At 34.7% G+C, this 21,908-nt stretch overlaps 2 protein-coding genes across 2 annotated transcripts; both read right to left on the bottom strand.

The window, feature by feature from the left end:
* Window positions 1–8,583: 8,583 nt before the first annotated feature.
* On the bottom strand, window positions 8,584–9,432 carry LOC141651401 (protein FAR1-RELATED SEQUENCE 9-like). Its single transcript, XM_074459116.1, has one exon. It carries the CDS (start codon window positions 9,430–9,432, stop codon window positions 8,584–8,586), a length of 849 nt encoding a protein of 282 aa, XP_074315217.1.
* Window positions 9,433–9,529: 97 nt separating this feature from the next.
* Window positions 9,530–20,068, bottom strand: LOC141651400 (protein FAR1-RELATED SEQUENCE 5-like). Its single transcript, XM_074459115.1, has 3 exons — window positions 20,062–20,068; window positions 10,174–10,639; window positions 9,530–10,058 (listed from the first exon to the last, which is right to left on the bottom strand). The coding sequence occupies exons 1-3, from the start codon at window positions 20,066–20,068 to the stop codon at window positions 9,530–9,532; spliced, it is 1,002 nt and encodes a 333-aa protein (XP_074315216.1).
* Between the last annotated feature and the right edge of the window lie 1,840 nt (window positions 20,069–21,908).

Below are 21,908 nucleotides of genomic sequence, written 5' to 3'. Positions count from 1 at the left end.
ATCACAACCACAATCACAATACAATTATTATATCAAACAACCAAATACAATACATCAACCAATATCCCATTATGGGACTAATACCGAGTAGAAATCCTACCTGGTATGCACACAATCGACGGTCTCTCACCACGAGTCAAAAGCCTCTTCTATGAACCCTCCTCCTATCATACAACACGTAGAGGCTACCAAATCACATACTACACATAAAACCCCCAATCTCTAAATTAGGGTTTAACCAAATCAAACGAAAGACAATAAAAAGGGTACACAGATCTTACCCTCGACGCAAGGAACTCAACGGTATAATCAACGACAAGAACTGACCGTCTGAACTCCGGGAATTGCTAAGAATGCGATTAAGAAGATGAACTTGTTTGCTTTCTCTCTTAAACAGTAATTTAGGTTTTTTAAAAGTGATTTAGAATAATGACGACGAAGCTTAAATACCTTAATCGCATAATTAACAAAACCCGAGAAAACTCCCCGTAAAACCGGCTACTCGATCGAGTACCCAAGGTACTCGATCGAGTACCTCCTTACTCGATCGAGTACCCCAGCTACTCGATCGAGTACCCAACAGGTCAGAAACTTTTCTAAAACGCAACTTACCCTTACTCGACAGAGTAAGGCCTACTCGATAGAGTACCCCAAGACTTACAAATACGGAGTATTACAGTCTTTCCTCCTTAAAAGGAACTTCGTCCCGAAGTTCAAACCACTACTAAACAAAGGTACTCCCATAACATTCCCGACTCAACAAAATAGGGGTACATCATGGTTGAGTTACCTGCCGGTGTTGAAACTGACAAACAGATTAGAGCAAGAGCAATGGATGTAAGGAATAATGCCTTGCTGTTTTCCTTGGAGTTTTTAATATTGTGTTACTGAAAAACTGTGATATTATGTTGCTTATTTTATGATATTATTCTTTAACTGTTGTGATATTCCTTGTCAAAAGAACAAACGTGGATAAGGTTTTTGAAAATCACTTTTACTTTGATATTGTTTTCTATAAAGTGTGATATTGTTGTATACTTAGAGTGATATTATTTAATAAAATTACAAATACTGCAGATGGATAATAACTCTTGTTAACAACGATGTATTAACAAACTAAGATATTTTTTAAATGGCTTCTGATATTTTATTTTACTACTTGTGATATATTTTTTGACATGGCCTAATTTTTTAAATGGCTTCTGATATTTTATTGACTATGTCATTTGGCAGAGTGCTCATGAAATTTATCTACGCATGAAGAGGGACAATGAATTGTTCTATTCAAGATATGTACATAACACGAGGGAGCTCATCAATATGAAACCGAGAAATCCAATGGATGAACCAAGTACATCTACACAAGCTGGTGCCAGGAAAGACGGTGATAATGAAGCCGTTCTTTGAAGAAGATCTTCTTTGAAGACGCTTGTTACAAAGAGGCTTGTAATAATGATAAATTTACAACAACAAATCAAGCTGCAGCTCCTCCCATATCCCCAACACAGCCTTTCCTTAAAGATCAAAGCTTTCACAAGTTTATGGACTACGCCATAGCTAGGTCATATAAAAAGCAGAAGGAAAAACAAGGGCTGCCGACGTTTGATGTATGGACTGAGTTGTTGAAGATGCAGTACAAAGAGTTGAACAGGGTATATGGTGGATGTACGGATAAAGAACTACTCAGTGATGATGATTTGGAGTGCAATAATAAACAACAAGATGAGGAAAATAATGATGTTACAAACTTGAACACTGATGATGAAGGAGGCCAACATTATGAGCAGGGTAATTATATGGATTCAAATTTGGATGAATTAATTTCAAATGTTGGTTTAGGAGTAACAAGGGCTTTTGATGAGGGGATAAATAGTAATGCTGATACAACAAATAAGAAAGGCATTGATGAAGAGGCTGATAAAACTAATAAGAATACCAATGTGGCAACACAATTAAAATAGGGTGTTTCAAATGTTGGTTTGGGAGTAATGGGCGCTACCGAGGATGAAATTGAAGTGGAGTTGCATAGTGACAAAGCTCATATGGAGGGAAGTGGAACAGAGGCGAAGAAAACGTGAGGATGAAATTGAAGTGGAGTTGAATAGTGAAAAAGCTCATCTAGAGGGCAGTGGAACAGAGACACAGAAAAGGAATGAGGATAACAGTGTCATGACTCAATTGAAGGAGGTTGTAACAAATGTTCAATTGGCAGAAACAAGAATGATAAGCATCAATGAGTATTTGTTGCACACGAGCAAAGAAGTAACGAGCAAAGTACCTTCTTCAGCAGATATGATACCTCATAATTTGGGCTGTACTTTGGACTGTGGTTTGCCGAACAAGGATGCTCAGCTTGTTTCGGAATCAATGTTTAAAAACGACCATTTATTTGAGAATGTGTTGAAGCATCGAAAGGAGGTCATGGATTATTGCTTTCTTAACGATCATACAATTACCAAGTCGTAAGTCCCCAATTAAACTACTTTTTTAAAATTTAAGACATGACTTAATCTGATCCATACTAGCTATAACAATGATATATTTACAATAACAAATAAAGTGCTTTTAGCTGTGATACTGTTGTGTATACTATGTGATATTCTTAGAACTGAGTGTTGATATTGTTCCTTATAATTAAATAAATATTTTAGTTGTGATATTGTTTTACAAACAGTGTGATATTATTACATGATAATAGTGATATTATATATGGAAATCTAATATGTTAATTTTTTTGCAAAATTGTACAGCGAAGTGGTGTGCGACTTTGGAACTTTCCATTGTATACAAAAGAGCGATATTGAGTCTTTGCTGCCTGACACTATGATAGAAGCAGTGGTCATTGAGTCCTGGGCAATATTGCTCAATAAGTTTCAAAAGGCGCAAAAGGACAACATCATGCCGACAAGGATTTTTTACAACCTTGCCCACTCAGTATGGAAAAAAAACTGTTGTTTATCATTATTTAAATAAGGTACTTTAAAAATGTGTCATTGAGACTAATTAAAATGTCTTTTTGAATAACAGGGTGATCTAGAGAAACTCTTGAAAGCAGATGAAGATGATTTTGATGAATTGTCAAGAATTAAGGCAGATGTATATGTCTCATGGGATACGTGGTCAACTGTTTATGACGAACCTTTGAATTTAACTTCAGATATGGTAAGACATTTAAATTACTTTTAGCTGTGACCCTGTTTTGTATACTGTGTGATATTGTTAGTAGTTAGTGCTGATATTGTTAAAGTTAAATTACATATTTAGATGTGATATTGTTTAATATATTTCATGATATTATTACTTGTCAATTGTGATATTGTTTCTGATATTGTTTCTCAAAATCATAAGTATTCATACCTTTGCTCTATGAAGAGCACTATGTCTGCGTTTGTATTGATTTCAAGAGGGAGATCATGTTCTACTTGGACAACAGAAAATATGATGATTTCGAAGACGAAGAGCATGTACACCTGGCTCATATTGCTGTAAGTACTATATTGAAAATAAAAACTAATGATATAATGATTTTGTTAGATAAGTTTGAGATTGATTAGTTGTTTACTATAAACATGTACAAGGTGGTACCTATGGTGAATACATCAACAGTAAAGGTTATGAAAGAGGGCTAAAAGTAAAGGACTACGATTTGGTAAATGTGTCCTTTGCTTGGCAAACGAAAGACTTGAACCTGGACTGTGGCGTATTCATGATGTTTCACATGATGTTTTTCGTTGGTGAGTGTTTTAGTTGTGAACTGGACAATGAGAAGAAGAGGGAGTTATATAGGGCGGAGATTGCAGCTACACTCGTCTTGAGTGATTTAAATAAAAAAAAGGAGTGAGGTCCTGAGAAAGGTGAAAAACCTTAATGCCATCAAACGTACACTCTTTCCTAAATTGCTGAAAGAAAGGCAAAAAGGAAACAAAAAAAGCAAGACAGCAAAAGGTTCTAAAAAGAATGTTCAGACGCCCGTAACAAAAAAAAAAAGGTTACATTTGTTAACACTATCTTGTACATTACTAATTATTTTTATTTTTAATACTCAGTATGCAATGAATAACGTAGACTATATTTATGTAGATATGGTAGAAGATGGTTCTGCCAGTGTCGTGGGCAGCAGAAGGAAGGGGAAATCAGATGAACTTGGAAGCACGTACAACTGTGGTTTGGCAGATCCTAAATTGGAGCTCGTCTCAAAGTTTATGAGGGCTAACAAATCACAGTTTGCAAAGATGTTGACCAAGAGGAAAGAAGTGATTGATTACTGCCTATTGGATGACCACAGTTTCCCCTTAGAGTATGTTTTTTAAAATCTTTAATATATTTTCATTTGTGCTATGATACTATATTTAGAGTAAGGTGTTATTGAATGTGATACATTTTTTTTAAACAAGCAGTGAGGTTTTTGCCAGCTTAAGTGCTACTATATTTTTGTGATACTTTTTCATTAGGCATGTGATACTATATTTAGTATGGTGTGATATTGTATGTAATATTCTTCATTTTTGATATAAACCATTTGTCTTAATGATTGGTACAGTGAGGTTGTTGCCAGCTTAAGTAACATTCAAAACCTTGTCAGAGAGGATATATTGTCGTTGCTTCCAAATGTGCACGTCAATAGCAAAGTGATTGAATGTTGGGCGTTAATTCTGAATCACATTAAGCACACAGAAAAATGTGATACAAGTTTAATGTTTTTTTGGAATTCAACACATAGTAAGCTTTTGTTTTAGTTTGATTTATATATATTCACACTTTCAATAAAATGTATTGACTCTTAAAACGAATACGACTTTTTAACATTTATACACACAACAGGACGTAATAGTGGAAGGAACTGAATACAGAAAAAGGAATAAAGATAAGATTTATGCAGCATGGGATGAATTTATTACAAGGAACACGGTTCCCTGTAACCTGGCGGCATATCTCATTTTTATTCCAATGTTATGGAAAGAACATTATTTTTGTGTCTGTATAAATTTCAAAACCGAGACGGTTGAAGTACTGGACAATACAGAGTACGATGACTGGGAGGAAGCTGAAACACACAAAATTGCAGATTTGGTGGTATGTTTTATTGATAGTTCTGAAATTAACATTGGAAAAATAAATGCAATTTGCAGGAATTTTTTGTGGAGTGGCAAGTCTGAATATAGCAAAGTTCCTAACATTAGTTGGGATACTTGTTGCCATCCAAAAGAGGAGGGTGGTTTGGGTATTAAAGACATTAAAAAATGGAACAAAGCCTTGTTAGGGAAGTATGTGTGGTGGCTTGCTAATAAGAAAGATCACCTATGGGTTAGATGGGTGAACCATGTATATATGAAAGGTACAAATTGGTTTGATTACATGGCCCCTTCTGATTGCAGCTGACCATGGAAGAAGATAACTTCTATTCTGATTACTTATAAGCAAGCTTACACCACCAATCAATGGTTGAATGCTCCTGCTCCTTACACTGTGGCAGCAGGTTATGAGTGGTTGAGACTGAAAAAACCTAAGGTCTCTTGGAGATTTCTCTGCTGGAATTCCTTAAACATTCCCAAATGTTCTTTCATTTTCTGGGAATTTATGCATCAGAGATTACCCACAAGAGACAGGCTGGATAGAATGGGTTTAGCAGCGGAGAAGCTTTGTCCTATTTGTCTATTGGCTGATGAGAGTCATGGCCATTTGAGTTATGACTATGTCTATGCTAAAACTTGTATTATTCTGCTGCAACACAGGCTTCACACTGTCTTCAGGATGCAGGATTTAGTCTGTTGGTTTTCTGCAGGCAGACGGATCTCTAAACTGTGAAAGAGGTATGTTGGTGCATGTCATGTGGCATTGATTTACTGGATTTGGAGAGTTCGGAATGAGGCACGAATGGATCATATTGTTAGGAGACCTGAGCAGATTATTCATCAAATTCTACAGGATGTCAAAATGAGGTTTTTGAAGCAAAACTTCAGTATCATGGGTGCAAGAGATAAAAATTGGTTTCAATCTTTATAGTTTTTTCTTTTTGATTCTTTGGTTGTATTGTTTGTAAAGGCCCGATGCACTTAACTTTCCCCCCCCCCAAAAAAAACATTGGAAAAATAAATTTGTTTGTGCAAGTATCAGTAATGGTTTTGGTTAACATTGTAGGCTAATGACATGAGTGACTACTTAGAAGCAAAGAAGGTCGAAAGAGGTGAAGAGATAATAGGGTTTGAAGTTGCCAACATTAACTTCGATTGGCAGAAGAAGGAGATAAACAATACTGAATCTGGAAACTTTTTAATGTTGCACATGATTCGGTATGAGGGCCAACTGTTTGAAGTCGACTTGACCGCGAAAGTGTATAGGCGCTACTACTGGGCAGAACTGGCAGCAGCATTGCTTTTAGCTGATATAAATCAGAATAGGACAGATTTGATGGAAAAGGTTAAAGAGTTTGTAGCAGGCAAGGAGGAACTCTTGAAGACATTAAAACAAAAGAGGAAAAACAATTATGTTTCAAAAGAGAAGTGTGGTAAGAGAAATGGCAAGGAGAAAGCCGCTGAGAAGGAAACAACTGTCGAGGAGGTAATAACAAATGAAAAAGTTACTGCAAAAGGAAAGGTCGATGGTAGTGGGAGACAGAACATTGACATAGAAATACCCATTCTTCGTAAAAGGTACAAACTGGATAACCTGACTTTTACATTAGTTGGCTTTTATTTGGAAAATTGAAAAAGGTAGAATGGTGATGCACACAAAAAATTATATAAATTATTACATATTTGGTTTATAGGGTACATGATTGCCAAGAAGATGTTGAAGATGATGGAGAACCACTTATAGCAAGATACAAACGATTCAAGACTGTTGCAAATCCTAAGAATCGAGGCAGGGGAAGAGGTGTTGGTAGAGGAAGCAATTAAGACAAGTAACAATGGTGATGTATTAGAATTAGATTTACTGGCACGAAGATGTAATTAAAAAAAGATGGATGTAAAGCTGGTAGGATAATGAATCTAATGGTACACATTCTGAATATTGATTCTAAAGTTTACAAAAGTAGTTATGACTAACCATTTTGGATCTGATATAAGTATTGGCAATGTGTGATATTGTCTCAAATGTGATGTGATATTTTTCTTTGATTGGTGTGATATTGCTTCTCAACATACAATAAAAGTAAATAGGGATTTAAATATCCTTTTTACTTTGATATTTTTTGTTTAGAGTTTGATATTGTTGTGTAAGTAAGGTGATATTGTGTTACAGAATTTAAAAAATTCTAGAGAGAGATTAAATCCCAATATCACAAAAATGTACAGCGTGTATCCATTTTGGATCTGATATAAGTATTGGCAATGTGTGATATTGTCTCAAGTGTGATGTGATATTTTTCTTTGATTGGTGTGATATTGCTTCTCAACATACAATAAAAGTCAACAGGGATTTAAATATCCTTTTTACTTTGATATTTTTTTGTTTAGAGTTTGATATTGTTGTGTAAGCATGGTGATAGTGTGTTACAGAATTTAAAAAATTCTAGGGAGATTAAATCCCAATATCACAATAATGTGATATTTTTTGTTATGAGATTTGATATTGTTATAGAGACACGTTGATATTATTTGGGTGATACTAATTTGTTTAATTGTTGCGCTATTGGCGGACAAACACAATCAATTAGATGGTCTTTCATAAAAGTATTGTAACTCTGATACTATTTATAATAAAATAGTGATATTGTTCTTTAGTATACGTGATATTGTTTACCATCAAGTCTTCACAAGGAAAAATCTTAGTAATACTCTATTATTAATACTGAGGTTTTTACAAAAATTTGAAAAAGAATACAAAATAGGAGGCCATGTAGAATGAAATTATAAAAAAACAAAAAACAATGTTCCTACTTTGATATTGTATTGGTTAACAAAAAAAACAAAATTCTATATGCGAGTAATATAGACTTCATCGGCACGTACTCAAGCTCTTAATCAACATCCGCAAGTGAAGAAGTCTGCAAAAAGCAAAACAAAGAACGCAAAAAATATGTCAGCAGTATGTTGTACATGTAAATAACTGTGATATTGTATACAATGACTAATGATACTTTCTTGAAATGGTTATGATATTGTTTCACAAGAAGACAAAATTGGATGATTATAAATCGTTTATATTTGTGAAACTATTTCGTATACAGCATGATATTATTTAGAGGTACATGTGATATTGTTTCTCAAAAAAACACAGAACAAGTCATAAATAAAAAATTAAATAATGTAAGTAAGAAATCAATCATAATGAATGTAGTTAGCAAAATCACTTACATCAGATTCATTATCATCGACCGAGTGCTCAGATGTCTCAGCAGCTGGATTAGGGCAGTTGCGCTTATCATGATGTGCCATTTGTTTACAATTATTGCAAAACCTTTTCGGCTTTTGTGCCTTTTCAATGCACATTTGTTTCTTAGAGGTAAACCTCTTGCCACTACCCTTGTTTTTGGATTTAACTGGTGGCAATATATGGACCTCATCTGAACACTTAACCCCAAGAAGCATCTCTAACTCTTGTTGTTTTGTCATTGTTTCAGGGCCGGGCTTGAATTTCTGTCTAAATGCCTTGATAAATCGTCGATTCGATTCTACGTGATTTTTCAGGCAGAGATTTTATCAGAGACAACGTTGAGTAGAACTCTGACCAAACATTTGAAATCTGCATCTTACTCACATATGAGGAATCAAAATCACCAATCAACTGCCCGTGCACATCATAAAGAGGCATCTTTTTGGTATTCTTTGTCCATCTACTCAAAAGGTACTGTTCAGGTATCTTCCTCACCCCTTTACCTGATAAAATCCAAATAATGTGTTTGCAGATGTATCCCTTCCTCTCAAACATCTTACATGAACATTTTGCATCAAAAGTTGTGGGATTAAATGCTACAGTGTACGTAGTACGCAATATTGCATCTTCAACATCAAGAAACCTTGTAGTGGAATCCCTTGAAGAATCTCTAGCGCTACATGAATGCAAAGAAGCGACACACTGCTTTTGGAATTTGTAAAAGAGTGCGTGTGTGTACATAGTGGATGCATGAATCTCAAGATGAAGCATGATTTTGGTTACAGGTAGAGAGAGATCACTGTCTCTATCAAGGGACTTTTGGGTGTATCTTTGCTGATCCATAGCACTCTGGAAGCGCAACCAAAATTCCACAAGTGTGCCGCGAGGATTCTCGAACCGCTTGAAGAAGCTGTTCATGCTCTCAGAACGTTGGGTTGTTCTGAGAAGACAACCAAGAGGAATATCACGATAATAAGCCGGAATCCAACGTTGCCTCTTGTTAAACATATATGTCAACCATCCATTATCTTCAAGATGAAACTCCTTGATCAATGCAGACCACTTCTCTTCAAAGTCAAAAGGCTCTAGGTCAGAATCCCAGACACTAGAATTCATACGGCTTACAAAATCTGTCTCTTTGGTCACTGTCGTGCCTACCTTTTCAGTTAATTTCTACATGATGTGCCACATGCAATAACGGTGGGCAGCAGTCTTAAAAACCAGCAGGCACTGCAATTTTCATTGCCAGGCATTGGTCGGTAAATAAACAATTGGGTTCCTTTCCACCCATACAATCTAAGAATTTCTGAAAAACCCAATTGAAATTCTTGTCGTTCTCCCTACCCACAAGTGAAGCAGCAAAGGTGACCGACTTCTTGTGGTGATCAACACCAGTAAAAGGACAGAATTTCATGTCATACCTATTGGTTGAATAGGTTGGGTCAAAGGTCACCACCTCACCATATAGTGAGTAGTTTCGACGTGCCTCTGCGTCAGCCCAAATAACACGAACCAAACACTTATTCTCATCAACCTTATATGCATAATAAAACCCTGGCCTAGTTTCAGAAAGCACTTCAAGCTGATTTATGAACATTTGAGCATCCCGCTGCCCGATAAAACACTTGACTTCCCTACCAAAATTTTTAAAGTCAGTCAAACAAGCTCCCACGTTTTGATAACCATCAACATACTCCTTATAAGACCTGAAAGTAGTCGCTGGGCCGATATTCACCTTGCAACTGTCAATGATTGTTTGTTTCTGATGTAAATTAAGGTGTCTGGATTTGTTCTGAAATTCTTTATACTTTAGTGGACAAAGAAGGTGATTATGGCCGCATGAAACTGATCAACAACAAAGAGTGGGACTTCAATTGGTCAATTTCTTTGATGACAAATCTGAATAAAATCTTGGCCTTACAACCAATCCTAGTAATCTTGGTCTTCTTAGGATCATATGGTTTGATCCTTCGCTCCTCTTCACCATTAGAGGGTAACACTTTCGGCTGACTATCCCTAAACCCTTCTCTATTACAGACAATCAGTTTTGTCTTTATATCACCACTACCACGAAACCTTTTAGTTGAAGACTTTCTTGGTTCAAATCCGCAAGCGTCCGCATAAGTTTCATAAAATTGGATACACTCATCTAAGGTAGCAAAACGTTGTCCTATTCTAGGTGTAAATTGAGTGGCAACATTCCGTATCCACTCCTTAGAACCTCCAGGGGTGACAATCAAAGAAAGGTGATTTCCACCATGCACATCATCAACTTGTATGCATTGTGGAGTACAAGCAGGTACAAGAGAAGCAGAAGAAGTCTCTTTAAAACAGGGTGATGTAACAAATTCTTGCAGGAAAAAGTTAATTAGAGTAAATCAGGTTGTGATATTATTAAGGATAACATGTGATACTATTAAGCATACCGGTTGATACTGATTTACATTAAGTAACTACAGTAAAGCATAGTGTGGGATACTAATTTACACAAGCATGTATTGTTAGATATTCTAGTGTATGATACTATTGTGAAGGATATGTGATATTATCAAAGACAAGGTGTGATATGCTAATTAGGTAAACATATAGTATATCATCACTATATTTAAAACTAGGATACTGTAAAGAGTACGAGTGATACTAGTAAAGATATGTTGTGATACTAAACTAAATTAAGTAGGTAACCAAAATTAGGTCAAACGACAACAATAAGGTTAGGCATAGAACTGTTAACATGTAATATTAGAACTGTTAACATGTAAACAAGAAAAGATGACTCAAATTGTAAATCTGAATAAAGCATGCAAAACAAAACAATCATTGACAATTGCATGCAAAACAGTTCGCAAAAAGAGAAGACGAAATAAAGCGATAATTGTAATAGTGATGAGCAATATATACATGAGATGATCAAGCTGATAAAACTAAGAAAAGATGACTGAAGTTCACATATTGAAACAAAAAAACACTAAGTCAGGTAACACGAGATGATTGAAACATAAATTAAAACGGAAAACCGATTACAATTAAACAGCAATTAATAAAAACTCAGAAAGTATGACTAGAATTCAGAAATTGAGACAAAAGACAAAGCGAAAATATAAAAATTAAAGGAATACTAGATGAAGAAATGTGACACCCTTAAGTTAGCGTTAAATAAACACGTAAATTCTACAGAAAAACTGACAGGATATGTTTGTAATTGGTTCAACTAGATAAAACCTGTAATTTTTAAAACTTTCCTAAACCATTCACAAACAATTCCAACTTAAGAGTGCCCAAAACCTGCAAATGCAAACCAACTAATTTACATAACCCAACTAAAGTTGCGAGAACATAGAGATACAAACCCAAGGTAAAAGAGGGAGACATATGTCCCTTCAAAATATATAAAAAACCAAAAGTTAAAAGGGTTCTACAAAAATAACCAAACTAGGTCCAAGGTTCTCTTGCTCACTAGCTCGTCCGTGAACCCCAACTAAGCATCAAGTACCTGTCAATCGCATTTTATACAAACACGAAAGCCACAATTCAGTGGGGAGTAACTTCGAGTCCTCCCAGCCACGAATCGTCATATTTAATGTAACATGTAATGTAACAGGTAAACAACATGATAAATCAATTAACTATCGAGTATTCTAACATGTGAACACTAAACTGACCAAACTAAACTATCATGTGAATCATATAACAAACAGTAATCCAAACTTTATCAATTGTAACCGGCTTACATCTCACCTATTACAATTCATAAAATCACCATACAAGAAAAGGCAATATATCAAAGACAGGCATAAGTTCTTAGTACCGTCAATAGTCACTCTATAACTCGAGTCTATACCACGAGGTAGGGAAGGTAATCGAACCGGTATCTTGGCTCAGCGGTTAATATTAATAAAACATGGCCAAGACACAACACAACCCTAGCCTAAAATCTGCGCAGACCTAGACATGCGGATACACACCACCGCACCCAAGACCCACAATTTTTCTAAAACAAAGTGAGTACCCTAAGGAGTCCACCAAAGGGTTGGCTAGTACTTAAGCTGGCCACTTACTATCAAAATAAGTAACGAGGTCATGCCCCAACTTGGATATAAATCCACTAGTCAGGAACACAAAGGCTATTAAGCAGTGAACATATACTCGTCAGAGACTATAAAGACCTATCTATGACAAACACAACAACCTGCAAGAAAGTATTTAATACCAATACCATTTCTAGCAATATTAACAATATTAAAGGCTTCAGGGAATCTAGGGCCGTTTCTACAATATAAGAAGCTATTAAATTCAACCAACTATACATGTGAACTTAAAAACTTGATAAATGGCCCAAAACAAGAAAAAGGCCGATTATCCAATTCATATAAAATTTCATCCAACCGAATTTTTACCCGCAACCCCACCTGCGACAGGTACGGGTTAAATTGCGGTGACCAATCACACAATTGATCGACATCGAATCGGTCAAAGGGACCAAGGCTCGATTTTTAAGACAATCATCAAAACATTACAATTATCGCTATAAAATTCATTTTGAGCCTAATCATTACAATTTCATTTTATAATCTACCCTAACATGTGATAACTATCAATATGGGCATAATTTTACCAACCTCATTATCTTTACTACTAACATTATTCATTTCAAAGGTTTAACCATATGATACTTATTCTAACTATAACATTAATGAACCTAAAATGATGAACAAAGCATGAAAAACCGCGAAACAAGCAATGGGCTAACCTGGGCCAGCCGTGGGCCAGCCGTGGGCCTGCCGGGCCTGCTGCCGCCACCCCTACACCTCCATTTTTTTCCGTTTTTGTTCATTTTAACTCGTTTTAAGCATTACTTAATCGTTCCCATTCCATTTTTATACTAATATGAGTACTAAAACTAACAAAAACATGCATGCAACCCATTTTATCATGTGAAAAATTAACTACTCAAACAAAAATCACACAAACATACAAAAAGCAAAGAATGTGACGATTATTCGTCGAGTAACTCGAAATATGTTACCTTAAGCTAGAAAATGAGCAATTAGCACCTTGAAAACCAAACCCTAACAAACAACTAGCCACTATCTTCGACAATATACGAGTCCCCAAACTCGTCCTCCAATTCTTTACCTAAATAAACAATAAAAACACAAAAATAAGCATAAAAACCGAAATTGTGCCAAAATTCGTCTTAAAACAACTTCAAGAAAACTGAAATTAAAATATACCAGGTTATAGATCTCGACGAGAGGATTCCGGAAATATAAATTATGCGAAAATCCGACAAGAAACGAAGAAGTTATGGCGATTTTAGCTTAGAAAAGCTTAGATTTTGCATAAAAATGGTGTTTCTTTAGTTAGAAGACTTTAGAATGTAAAAGGAAGGTGTAGTTGGCAGAAAAATCAGAAAGAAAGGAGAATAGGGAGGGGGTGCCGCGGAAAGGAAAAAGAAGGGAGCGGGATGACGGGATTTTACGAGTCGGTTTTGGCTCGTTTCGATAATAATTAGAACCGCTTGTCAATTGCAAATTCCGACAAGACCAAAGTTCTTAAACACGAGATTACAAGAAAATTGAATACTCATACGACCCATTTCCAAAATGGTTTACCCAATTTTCAAAAGAGTTGTCATTTTTCCCCGATATGCCCTTATTTCGAAATAACAAGTTTTTACACGGTTTAAACTATTTTTAAACATTTCGAAACTATCAAAATAAATACTTTTCTTCAAAATATAATAAAATTATATTTCTTTGAATTATTATTACTTCAAATACGTTAATATCAAATTTTGCTTGATTAATAAATTACTTTCGCAAAGTAATAACGGTTTAAAATTACGGGGTGTTACAATCACCCCTCCTTTTAAAAAGTTTCGTCCTCGAAACTTAGAAGGAGAAATTAAAGTAAACAACATCTTAATAATATCATCATAAGAAAATATAGGTATCTTTTCAATGAAACGGTGATACTCTTGTTGATCAGACAGGAACATCCACATTCCATATCAAGGATAAGGTAAAAAGGCAAATCATTTGTATAAATCAAAAACCAAAATACCTTCAAAACATTAATTAAGAGTTTTCAAGAATGAATCGAAACTAGTAGCTTGAAATATTTAGAAATTCCTCGAAGTGAAAAGTAACTTAGACATCATAGGAGCAGGTATGCAAAAAGGATTCAAGCTTAACTAATCAAAAGAGCTATGATGAATTTCATGGGGTAGAAATTGAAGTCGAACCTAAAAGGGTGTCAAAATGGAGTTTCATAGGTTACCAACATCAAACTTATGAGAGGAGTATGATGAAGTAAGGAAGAGAGGTATGAACGATAACGTTCATGATCAAGGAAGAAGGGAAATTAGACAACAAGGAAACGCCAGACACTTTTATCACAAACAACAACATCACTCATAACCACATCACTCCCAAGGGTTTCCTCAATCACTTATGTTACCTCATCCTAATCTAATCCCTGAGACAAGGTATTCCACTATATGTATGATCTCATCGTTCCAAATCCTCAAACATCCAGAAAACAACTTCCACAAGCCTAGGGTCAAGGCTTCCAACAAAGCTATATTCGTATCCAACGAGTGTCAACTATGGGTTCCTCAAAACAAATAAACCTTTAATCAAGAATTCCAATACCAAGCTATAAACTCCAAGAGAAAGTTCCTCAAATAGTTCACCAGATTCTCACTTCAAAACAAGGTGGTAACATACCAACCCCAAAATCTGAAAAATCAATAGGATCTCAAGTTTCTCTATCCTTTTACTTACTAAGGATTCCCAAAAGCGGAACTACACTAAGCTACAACACCATCACATCAACACAAGTACTCAATGCGACCTCAAGGTCTATAAAACTATAGGATTAACAAATTATTCTCAATACTAAGTCTCTCTCAACTCAAGAACTCTCAAGAGCCAACTAATATCAAATCACATCACCAATCCATTATGGTCTTCAACATCTCAAGGAATATTCTTTCAAATTTGACATCCTAAACTTACTTACCATCAAATTCCCAAAGAACAAGGTCTTAATTGTAACAACACTTTATCACCTTAGAGTTCCTAAAACCATAAATTTGAAACTATGTTCTTTAACCTAGCAATTGGTGTCAACCATACCATTACCCTTTCTAGTTATTAAAACAAGTGCTAAAACTTCCCAATAATATAGCTTACTCTCACTCTCATACCATAGCTCAAGTAGTAATCAATATCACTCACATTTGACACACAAAATCCACCAATCCAACGTACTCACTTTATCAAGGATCTATATGTATAAGAACCATCAAGCATGTCTCATCACACTACCTAAGTCTTTCCAATATCAAATCCTCTCAAAACCAGGAAAGGGTCAAACACAACAATCCCTTCAAAGGTCATGATGTCCAGCCAAGGCCAACATTTCTCAAAAGAAATAGTATTATAAAAAGGCGTTAAGAAAGGACAAGCAAGGAACAAATGACATGTTAGGAAATAAGGAGTCGAACTGTAAAGATAACGATTGACAAAAATAAGAGGTATTCGAGTTAAGAAGATATCTCGGGCAAGAAGAAGATACGTAAACTTTGGCATAAAAGCAGGGTTCAACGAACGTTAAAGAGAAGGAAAGGAGAACAAAAGCGGCATAATGAAAGGATTACCGCTAACCAAACACTCACCAAAGCTTATGATCGATATGATAAGGTTACATCACTAAGGTGCTCAACAAAGCCTCAAAAGTCTACCAAATCATAGGACTAACAAGGACTCCACAATGGTAGGTATTCCTCAACTCAATTGGTTCTAAGAGCCAAAATCAATTCACCACACAAATTCATTTGTTACCATCCATGTCCCAAAGTATCTCCTTTACAATTCTCGTCATTGAACTTCACTTACTATGTCATCCCCAAGTACCATAGCTTGTCTACTCCATCATCTCACCACTTAATACTTCTAGTCTCCGATACCATAAATTAGAATCACATCCTTGAACTCACGAACTACATCGAACAACATTCCACCAAAATTCCCAAATCCAGATATGATTAATAAGGTCAACCACGTGTTCTCAAATTTCGAAAGGTCAACAAGGGCTACTCTATACTAGATTTGGTCAACTCAAAAGGTTTAACAAACTAACTAATTCCAAAGTACAATACCAATCCATTAAGCAACATCAATGTCCTATTGTATTCCTTTCAAGGCCTACAAGGATTAGTGTTAACTATCATTTCTTTAATTCTCCACAGGAAACATCGAGACTCTCAAATGAAGTAGCTCAGGTTCATTCCATCTTATGTACTAAGGTAGTACCCATGCTCAATCATCTATAAAAAACAAGCTCTCAATAGACATAAATCCCAAGGTGTTTCTCAACTCACTAGGCTCCCATATCAAGCACAACTAACAAGACTAACCAAAGGATCCCAAGTTATATTCTCCAATACAGCTCAAACCTTAAACAATCAATTTCTCAACTCGTTCACGCCCTCCAATGTTACATTCTCTCAAAACCGGGTTCTCTTGAACAAGGGGACTATTCTGCGGAATAAAAGGAAGGTGTCCTAATGGACTTTTGTTATAAGGAGAAAACGAACCAAGGATGAATCGGGAGAAAGAATTAAAGAGTAGTTACCAAGGCGAGAGAAGAGGAATTTGAAAGACGAATAAACAACGAAATTGGAAGATTAAGGTAAGATACACTGAATACGGGAAGAAATTTCGAGAAAGTGGAAGCATTCTTTATTTGGCATAACCAATCTTTAACGGCACCAAAATTAATAACTAACAATCAACAAACCTAGCTTGTAAGATTGCATTATCTACATTTCTTGGAGAGCCATCTTGCAAAATAGAACATTGGTTAGAACCTAACAAATAGCAATCACAAACAGACTACCACATAAGATCCTATCTCTACCCATCCTACCCATCTCTCAAGTTTATTATTTAAAGGTCAAGTGATTTATATTGGGGTGCACAAACGTGCGTCGGGAGCAAATATGCTCTGATACCAACTGTGACACCCTTAAATTAGCGTTAAATAAACACGTAAATTCTACAGAAAAACTGACAGGATATGTTTGTAATTGGTTCAACTAGATAAAACCTGTAATTTTTAAAACTTTCCTAAACCATTCACAAACAATTCCAACTTAAGAGTGCCCAAAAAAACCAACTAATTTACATAACCCAACTAAAGTTGCGAGAACATAGAGATACAAACCCAAGGTAAAAGAGGGAGACATAAGTCCCTTCAAAATATATACAAAACCAAAAGTTAAAAGGGTTCTACAAAAATAACCAAACTAGGTCCAAGGTTCTCTTGCTCACTAGCTCGTCCGTGAACCCCAACTAAGCATCAAGTACCTGTCAATCGCATTTTATACAAACACGAAAGCCACAATTCAGGTGGGGAGTAACTTCGAGTCCTCCCGATACGAATCGTCATATTTAATGTAACATGTAATATAACAGGTAAACAACATGATAAATCAATTAACTATCGAGTATTCTAACATGTGAACACTAAACGACCAAACTAAACTATCATGTGAATCATATAACAAACAAGAATCCAAACTTTATCAATTGTAACCTGCTTACATCTCACCTATTACAATTCATAAAATCACCATACAAGAAAGGGCAATATATCAAAGACAGCATAAGTTCTTAGTACCGTCAATAGTCACTCAGAATCCGAGTCTATACCACGAGGTAGGGAAGGTAATCGAACCGGTATCTTGGCTCAGCGGTTAATATTAATAAAACATGGCCAAGACACAACACAACCCTAGCCTAAAATCTGCGCAGACCTAGACATGCGGATACACACCACCGCACCCAAGACCCACAATTTTCTAAAACAAAGTGAGTACCCTAAGGAGTCCACCAAAGGGTTGGCTAGTACTTAAGTTGACCACTTACTATCAAAATAAGTAACGAGGTCATGCCCCAACTTGGATATAAATCCACTAGTCAGGAACACAAAGGCTATTAAGCAGTGAACATATACTCGTCAGAGACTATAAAGACCTATCTATGACAAACACAACAACCTGCAAGAAAGTATTTTATACCAATACCATTTCTAGCAATATTAACAATATTAAAGGCTTCAGGGAATCTAGGGCCGTTTCTACAATATAAGAAGCTATTAAATTCAACCAACTATACATGTGAACTTAAAAACTTGATAAATGGCCCAAAACAAGAAAAAGGCCGATTATCCAATTCATATAAAATTTCATCCAACCGAATTTTTACCCGCAACCCCACCCCGACAGTGCAGGTTAAATTGCGGCTGACCAATCACACAATTGACTGACATCGAATCAGTCAAAGGGACCAAGGCTCAGTTTTCGGCACAATCATCAAAACATTACAATTATCGCTATAAAATTCATTTTGAACCTAATCATTACAATTTCATTTTATAATCTACCCTAACATGTGATAACTATCAATATGAGCATAATTTTACCAACCTCATTATCTTTACTACTAACATTATTCATTTCAAAGGTTTAACCATATGATACTTATTCTAACTATAACATTAATGAACCTAAAATGATGAACAAAGCATGAAAAACCGCGAAACAAGCAATGGGCTGACCCGGGCCAGCCGTGGGCCAGCCGTGGGCCTGCCGGGCCTGCTGCCGCCACCCCTACACCTCCATTTTTTTCCGTTTTTGTTCATTTTAACTCGTTTTAAGCATTACTTAATCGTTCCCATTCCATTTTTATACTTATATGAGTACTAAAACTAACAAAAACATGAATGCAACCCATTTTATCATGTGAAAAATTAATTACTCAAACAAAAATCACACAAACATACAAAAAGCAAAGAATGTGACGATTATTCGTCGAGTAACTCGAAATATGTTACCTTAAGCTAGAAAATGAGCAATTAGCACCTTGAAAACCAAACCCTAACAAGCAACTAGCCACTATCTTCGACAATATACAAGTCCCCAAACTCGTCCTCCAATTCTTTACCTAAATAAACAATAAAAACACAAAAATAAGCATAAAAACCGAAATTGTGCCAAAATTCGTCTTAAAACAACTTCAAGAAAACTGAAATTAAAATATACCAGGTTATAGATCTCGACGAGAGGATTCCGGAAATATAAATTATGCGAAAATCCGACAAGAAACGAAGAAGTTATGGCGATTTTAGCTTAGAAAAGCTTAGATTTTGCATAAAAATGGTGTTTCTTTAGTTAGAAGACTTTAGAATGTAAAAGGAAGGTGTAGTTGGCAGAAAAATCAGAAAGAAAGGAGAACAGGGAGGGGGTGCCGCGGAAAGGAAAAAGAAGGGAGCGGGATGACGGGATTTTACGAGTCGGTTTTGGCTCGTTTCGATAATAATTAGAACCGCTTGTCAATTGCAAATTCCAACAAGACCAAAGTTCTTAAACACGAGATTACAAGAAAATTGAATACTCATACGACCCATTTCCAAAATCGTTTACCCAATTTTCAAAAGAGTTGTCATTTTTCCCCGATATGCCCTTATTTCGAAATAACAAGTTTTTACACGGTTTAAACTATTTTTAAACATTTCGAAACTATCAAAATAAATACTTTTCTTCAAAATATAATAAAATTATATTTCTTTGAATTATTATTACTTCAAATACGTTAATATCAAATTTTGCTTGATTAATAAATTACTTTCGCAAAGTAATAACGGTTTAAAATTACGGGGTGTTACAAGAAATACCTGACATTCCAGTAGGATAGATGGAGAAATTAAAATCGATTAGATTGATTGCAAAATTCAAGCGATTCGATGATAGGTGATCGACGATCAGGAACTGAAGAACAATTTAGAGGCGGATGAATTATAGAGAGAGAGAGAGAGAGAAGCAAGAGGGAAAAAATAATTAGAATGACAGAAAGGCAGAAGGAGGGAGTATATAATAAGCTGTGAAAAGACAATTCTACCCTTCCTATAGCGCGCAGATCTCAGCCATCAGTACCTATATCTGACGGCTGAAAGTGAGACTCATTGACTCAAATATTGAAGGTAGACTCATGTGATCCTAATTATATATATATATATATATATATATATATATATATATATATATATATATATATATATATATATATATATATATATATATATAGGAAAGATCCGGTGAGTCCACCTATATATTTGAGTCCATGAGTCCATAAAACAATATCACGCACTATACAAAACAATATCACGATTTTTTTTTTTCGAAATTTTTTTTTTCAAATTTTTTTTTTTCAAAAAAATTTTTTTTTTCAATTTTTTTTTTTTGAATTTTTTTTTGGTGCAAGCTGTGATATTGTTTAGTATAACGTGTGATATTGTATTACAAAACAATATCACGATTTTTTTTTTTCAAAATTTTTTTTTTTTCAATTTGTGATATTGTTTAGTATAACGTGTGATACTGTAAGCTGTGATATTGTGTAGCATAACAGGTGATATTATATTACAAAACAATATCACAAATTTTTTTTTTTGTAGTATAAGCTGTGATATTGTTTAATATAACGTGTGATATTGTATCATGGACTCACAGACTCAAAAAGATAGGGTGGACTCATGTGATCCTAATTCTATATATATATATATATATATATATATATATATATATATATATATATATATATATATATATATATATATATATATATATATATATAGAGTGAAGTTCAAATGAGTCCACCTATATATTTGAGTCCCTAAGTCCTTATCTTAGCCATTAGATCTTCTAAGATTGATGGTTGAGATTTGAGACTTCTAATCAATTTTTGAAATGAAACTTTAATGTTTTAAAAGTGGAACTTTAATCTGTGAGAGCAAATTTAATTCTTTACGATTGAAACTTTAGTTTTTTAAAGTCATTTTATAAATAAAAAATTAAATTTTTGTATTTTTAAATATAACTTTAATGTTTTACGAGTGAAACTTTAATGCTTAAAAGTGAAACTTTAATTTTTTTAGGCCATTTTTAATATAAAAATTTGAATTTATTTAATTTTACAGATTTATAAATATAACTTTAATGTTTTACGAGTGAAACTTTATTACTAAAAATTGAAACTTTAATTTTTTTAGACAATTTCTAATATAAAAATTTGAATTTATTTTACTGATTTGTAAATTTTAATTAAGTATTGTAATTTTATAAATATAACTTTAATGTTTTACAATTGTAACTTTAGTCATAATTTTTGAAACGTTATTTTGAATTTATGTAATATAATTTCAACGGTTTATGTTATTTTATTTTCTTAGGAATGTGTAATTTTAGTCATGTCTTGTAAAACTTTAGTCCATGTTATGTGAAACTTTAATCCATATCTGTATCACTAAAATAAATTTTAGTGCGTATCAATTGAAACTTTACTCAATACTCATGAAACTTTATTCCATATTTCTGAAACGTTAATAAATATCACCACGTCGGTAATGACCCCGCTGCCACCTCCATGTCTCCCCCACAACAACCAAACCATCTGCCAACAACTGACCACCACCAACACCCACTACCGACACAACCCACCACGACCACCAATCTGCCCAACAAC

Source organism: Silene latifolia, chromosome 4, assembly GCF_048544455.1.
Source record: "Silene latifolia isolate original U9 population chromosome 4, ASM4854445v1, whole genome shotgun sequence".
NCBI classification, from domain to species: domain Eukaryota; kingdom Viridiplantae; phylum Streptophyta; class Magnoliopsida; order Caryophyllales; family Caryophyllaceae; genus Silene; species Silene latifolia.
The sequence above is the reverse complement of the archived record's forward strand: the minus strand, read 5'-3'. Positions and strand labels throughout refer to the sequence as shown.

What these genes read in the sequence shown, in the direction of transcription:
- LOC141651400 (XM_074459115.1), bottom strand. An exon ending in CAATTGAAGTCCCACTCTTT is followed by an intron (nt 10,059 to 10,173) that starts GTTGTTGATCAG and finishes AATCATTGACAG; the next exon opens with TTGCAAGGTGAATATCGGCC.
- LOC141651401 (XM_074459116.1), bottom strand. Translation starts at nt 9,432, where the DNA reads ATGAATTCTAGTGTCTGGGATTCTGACCTAGAGCCTTTTGACTTTGAA.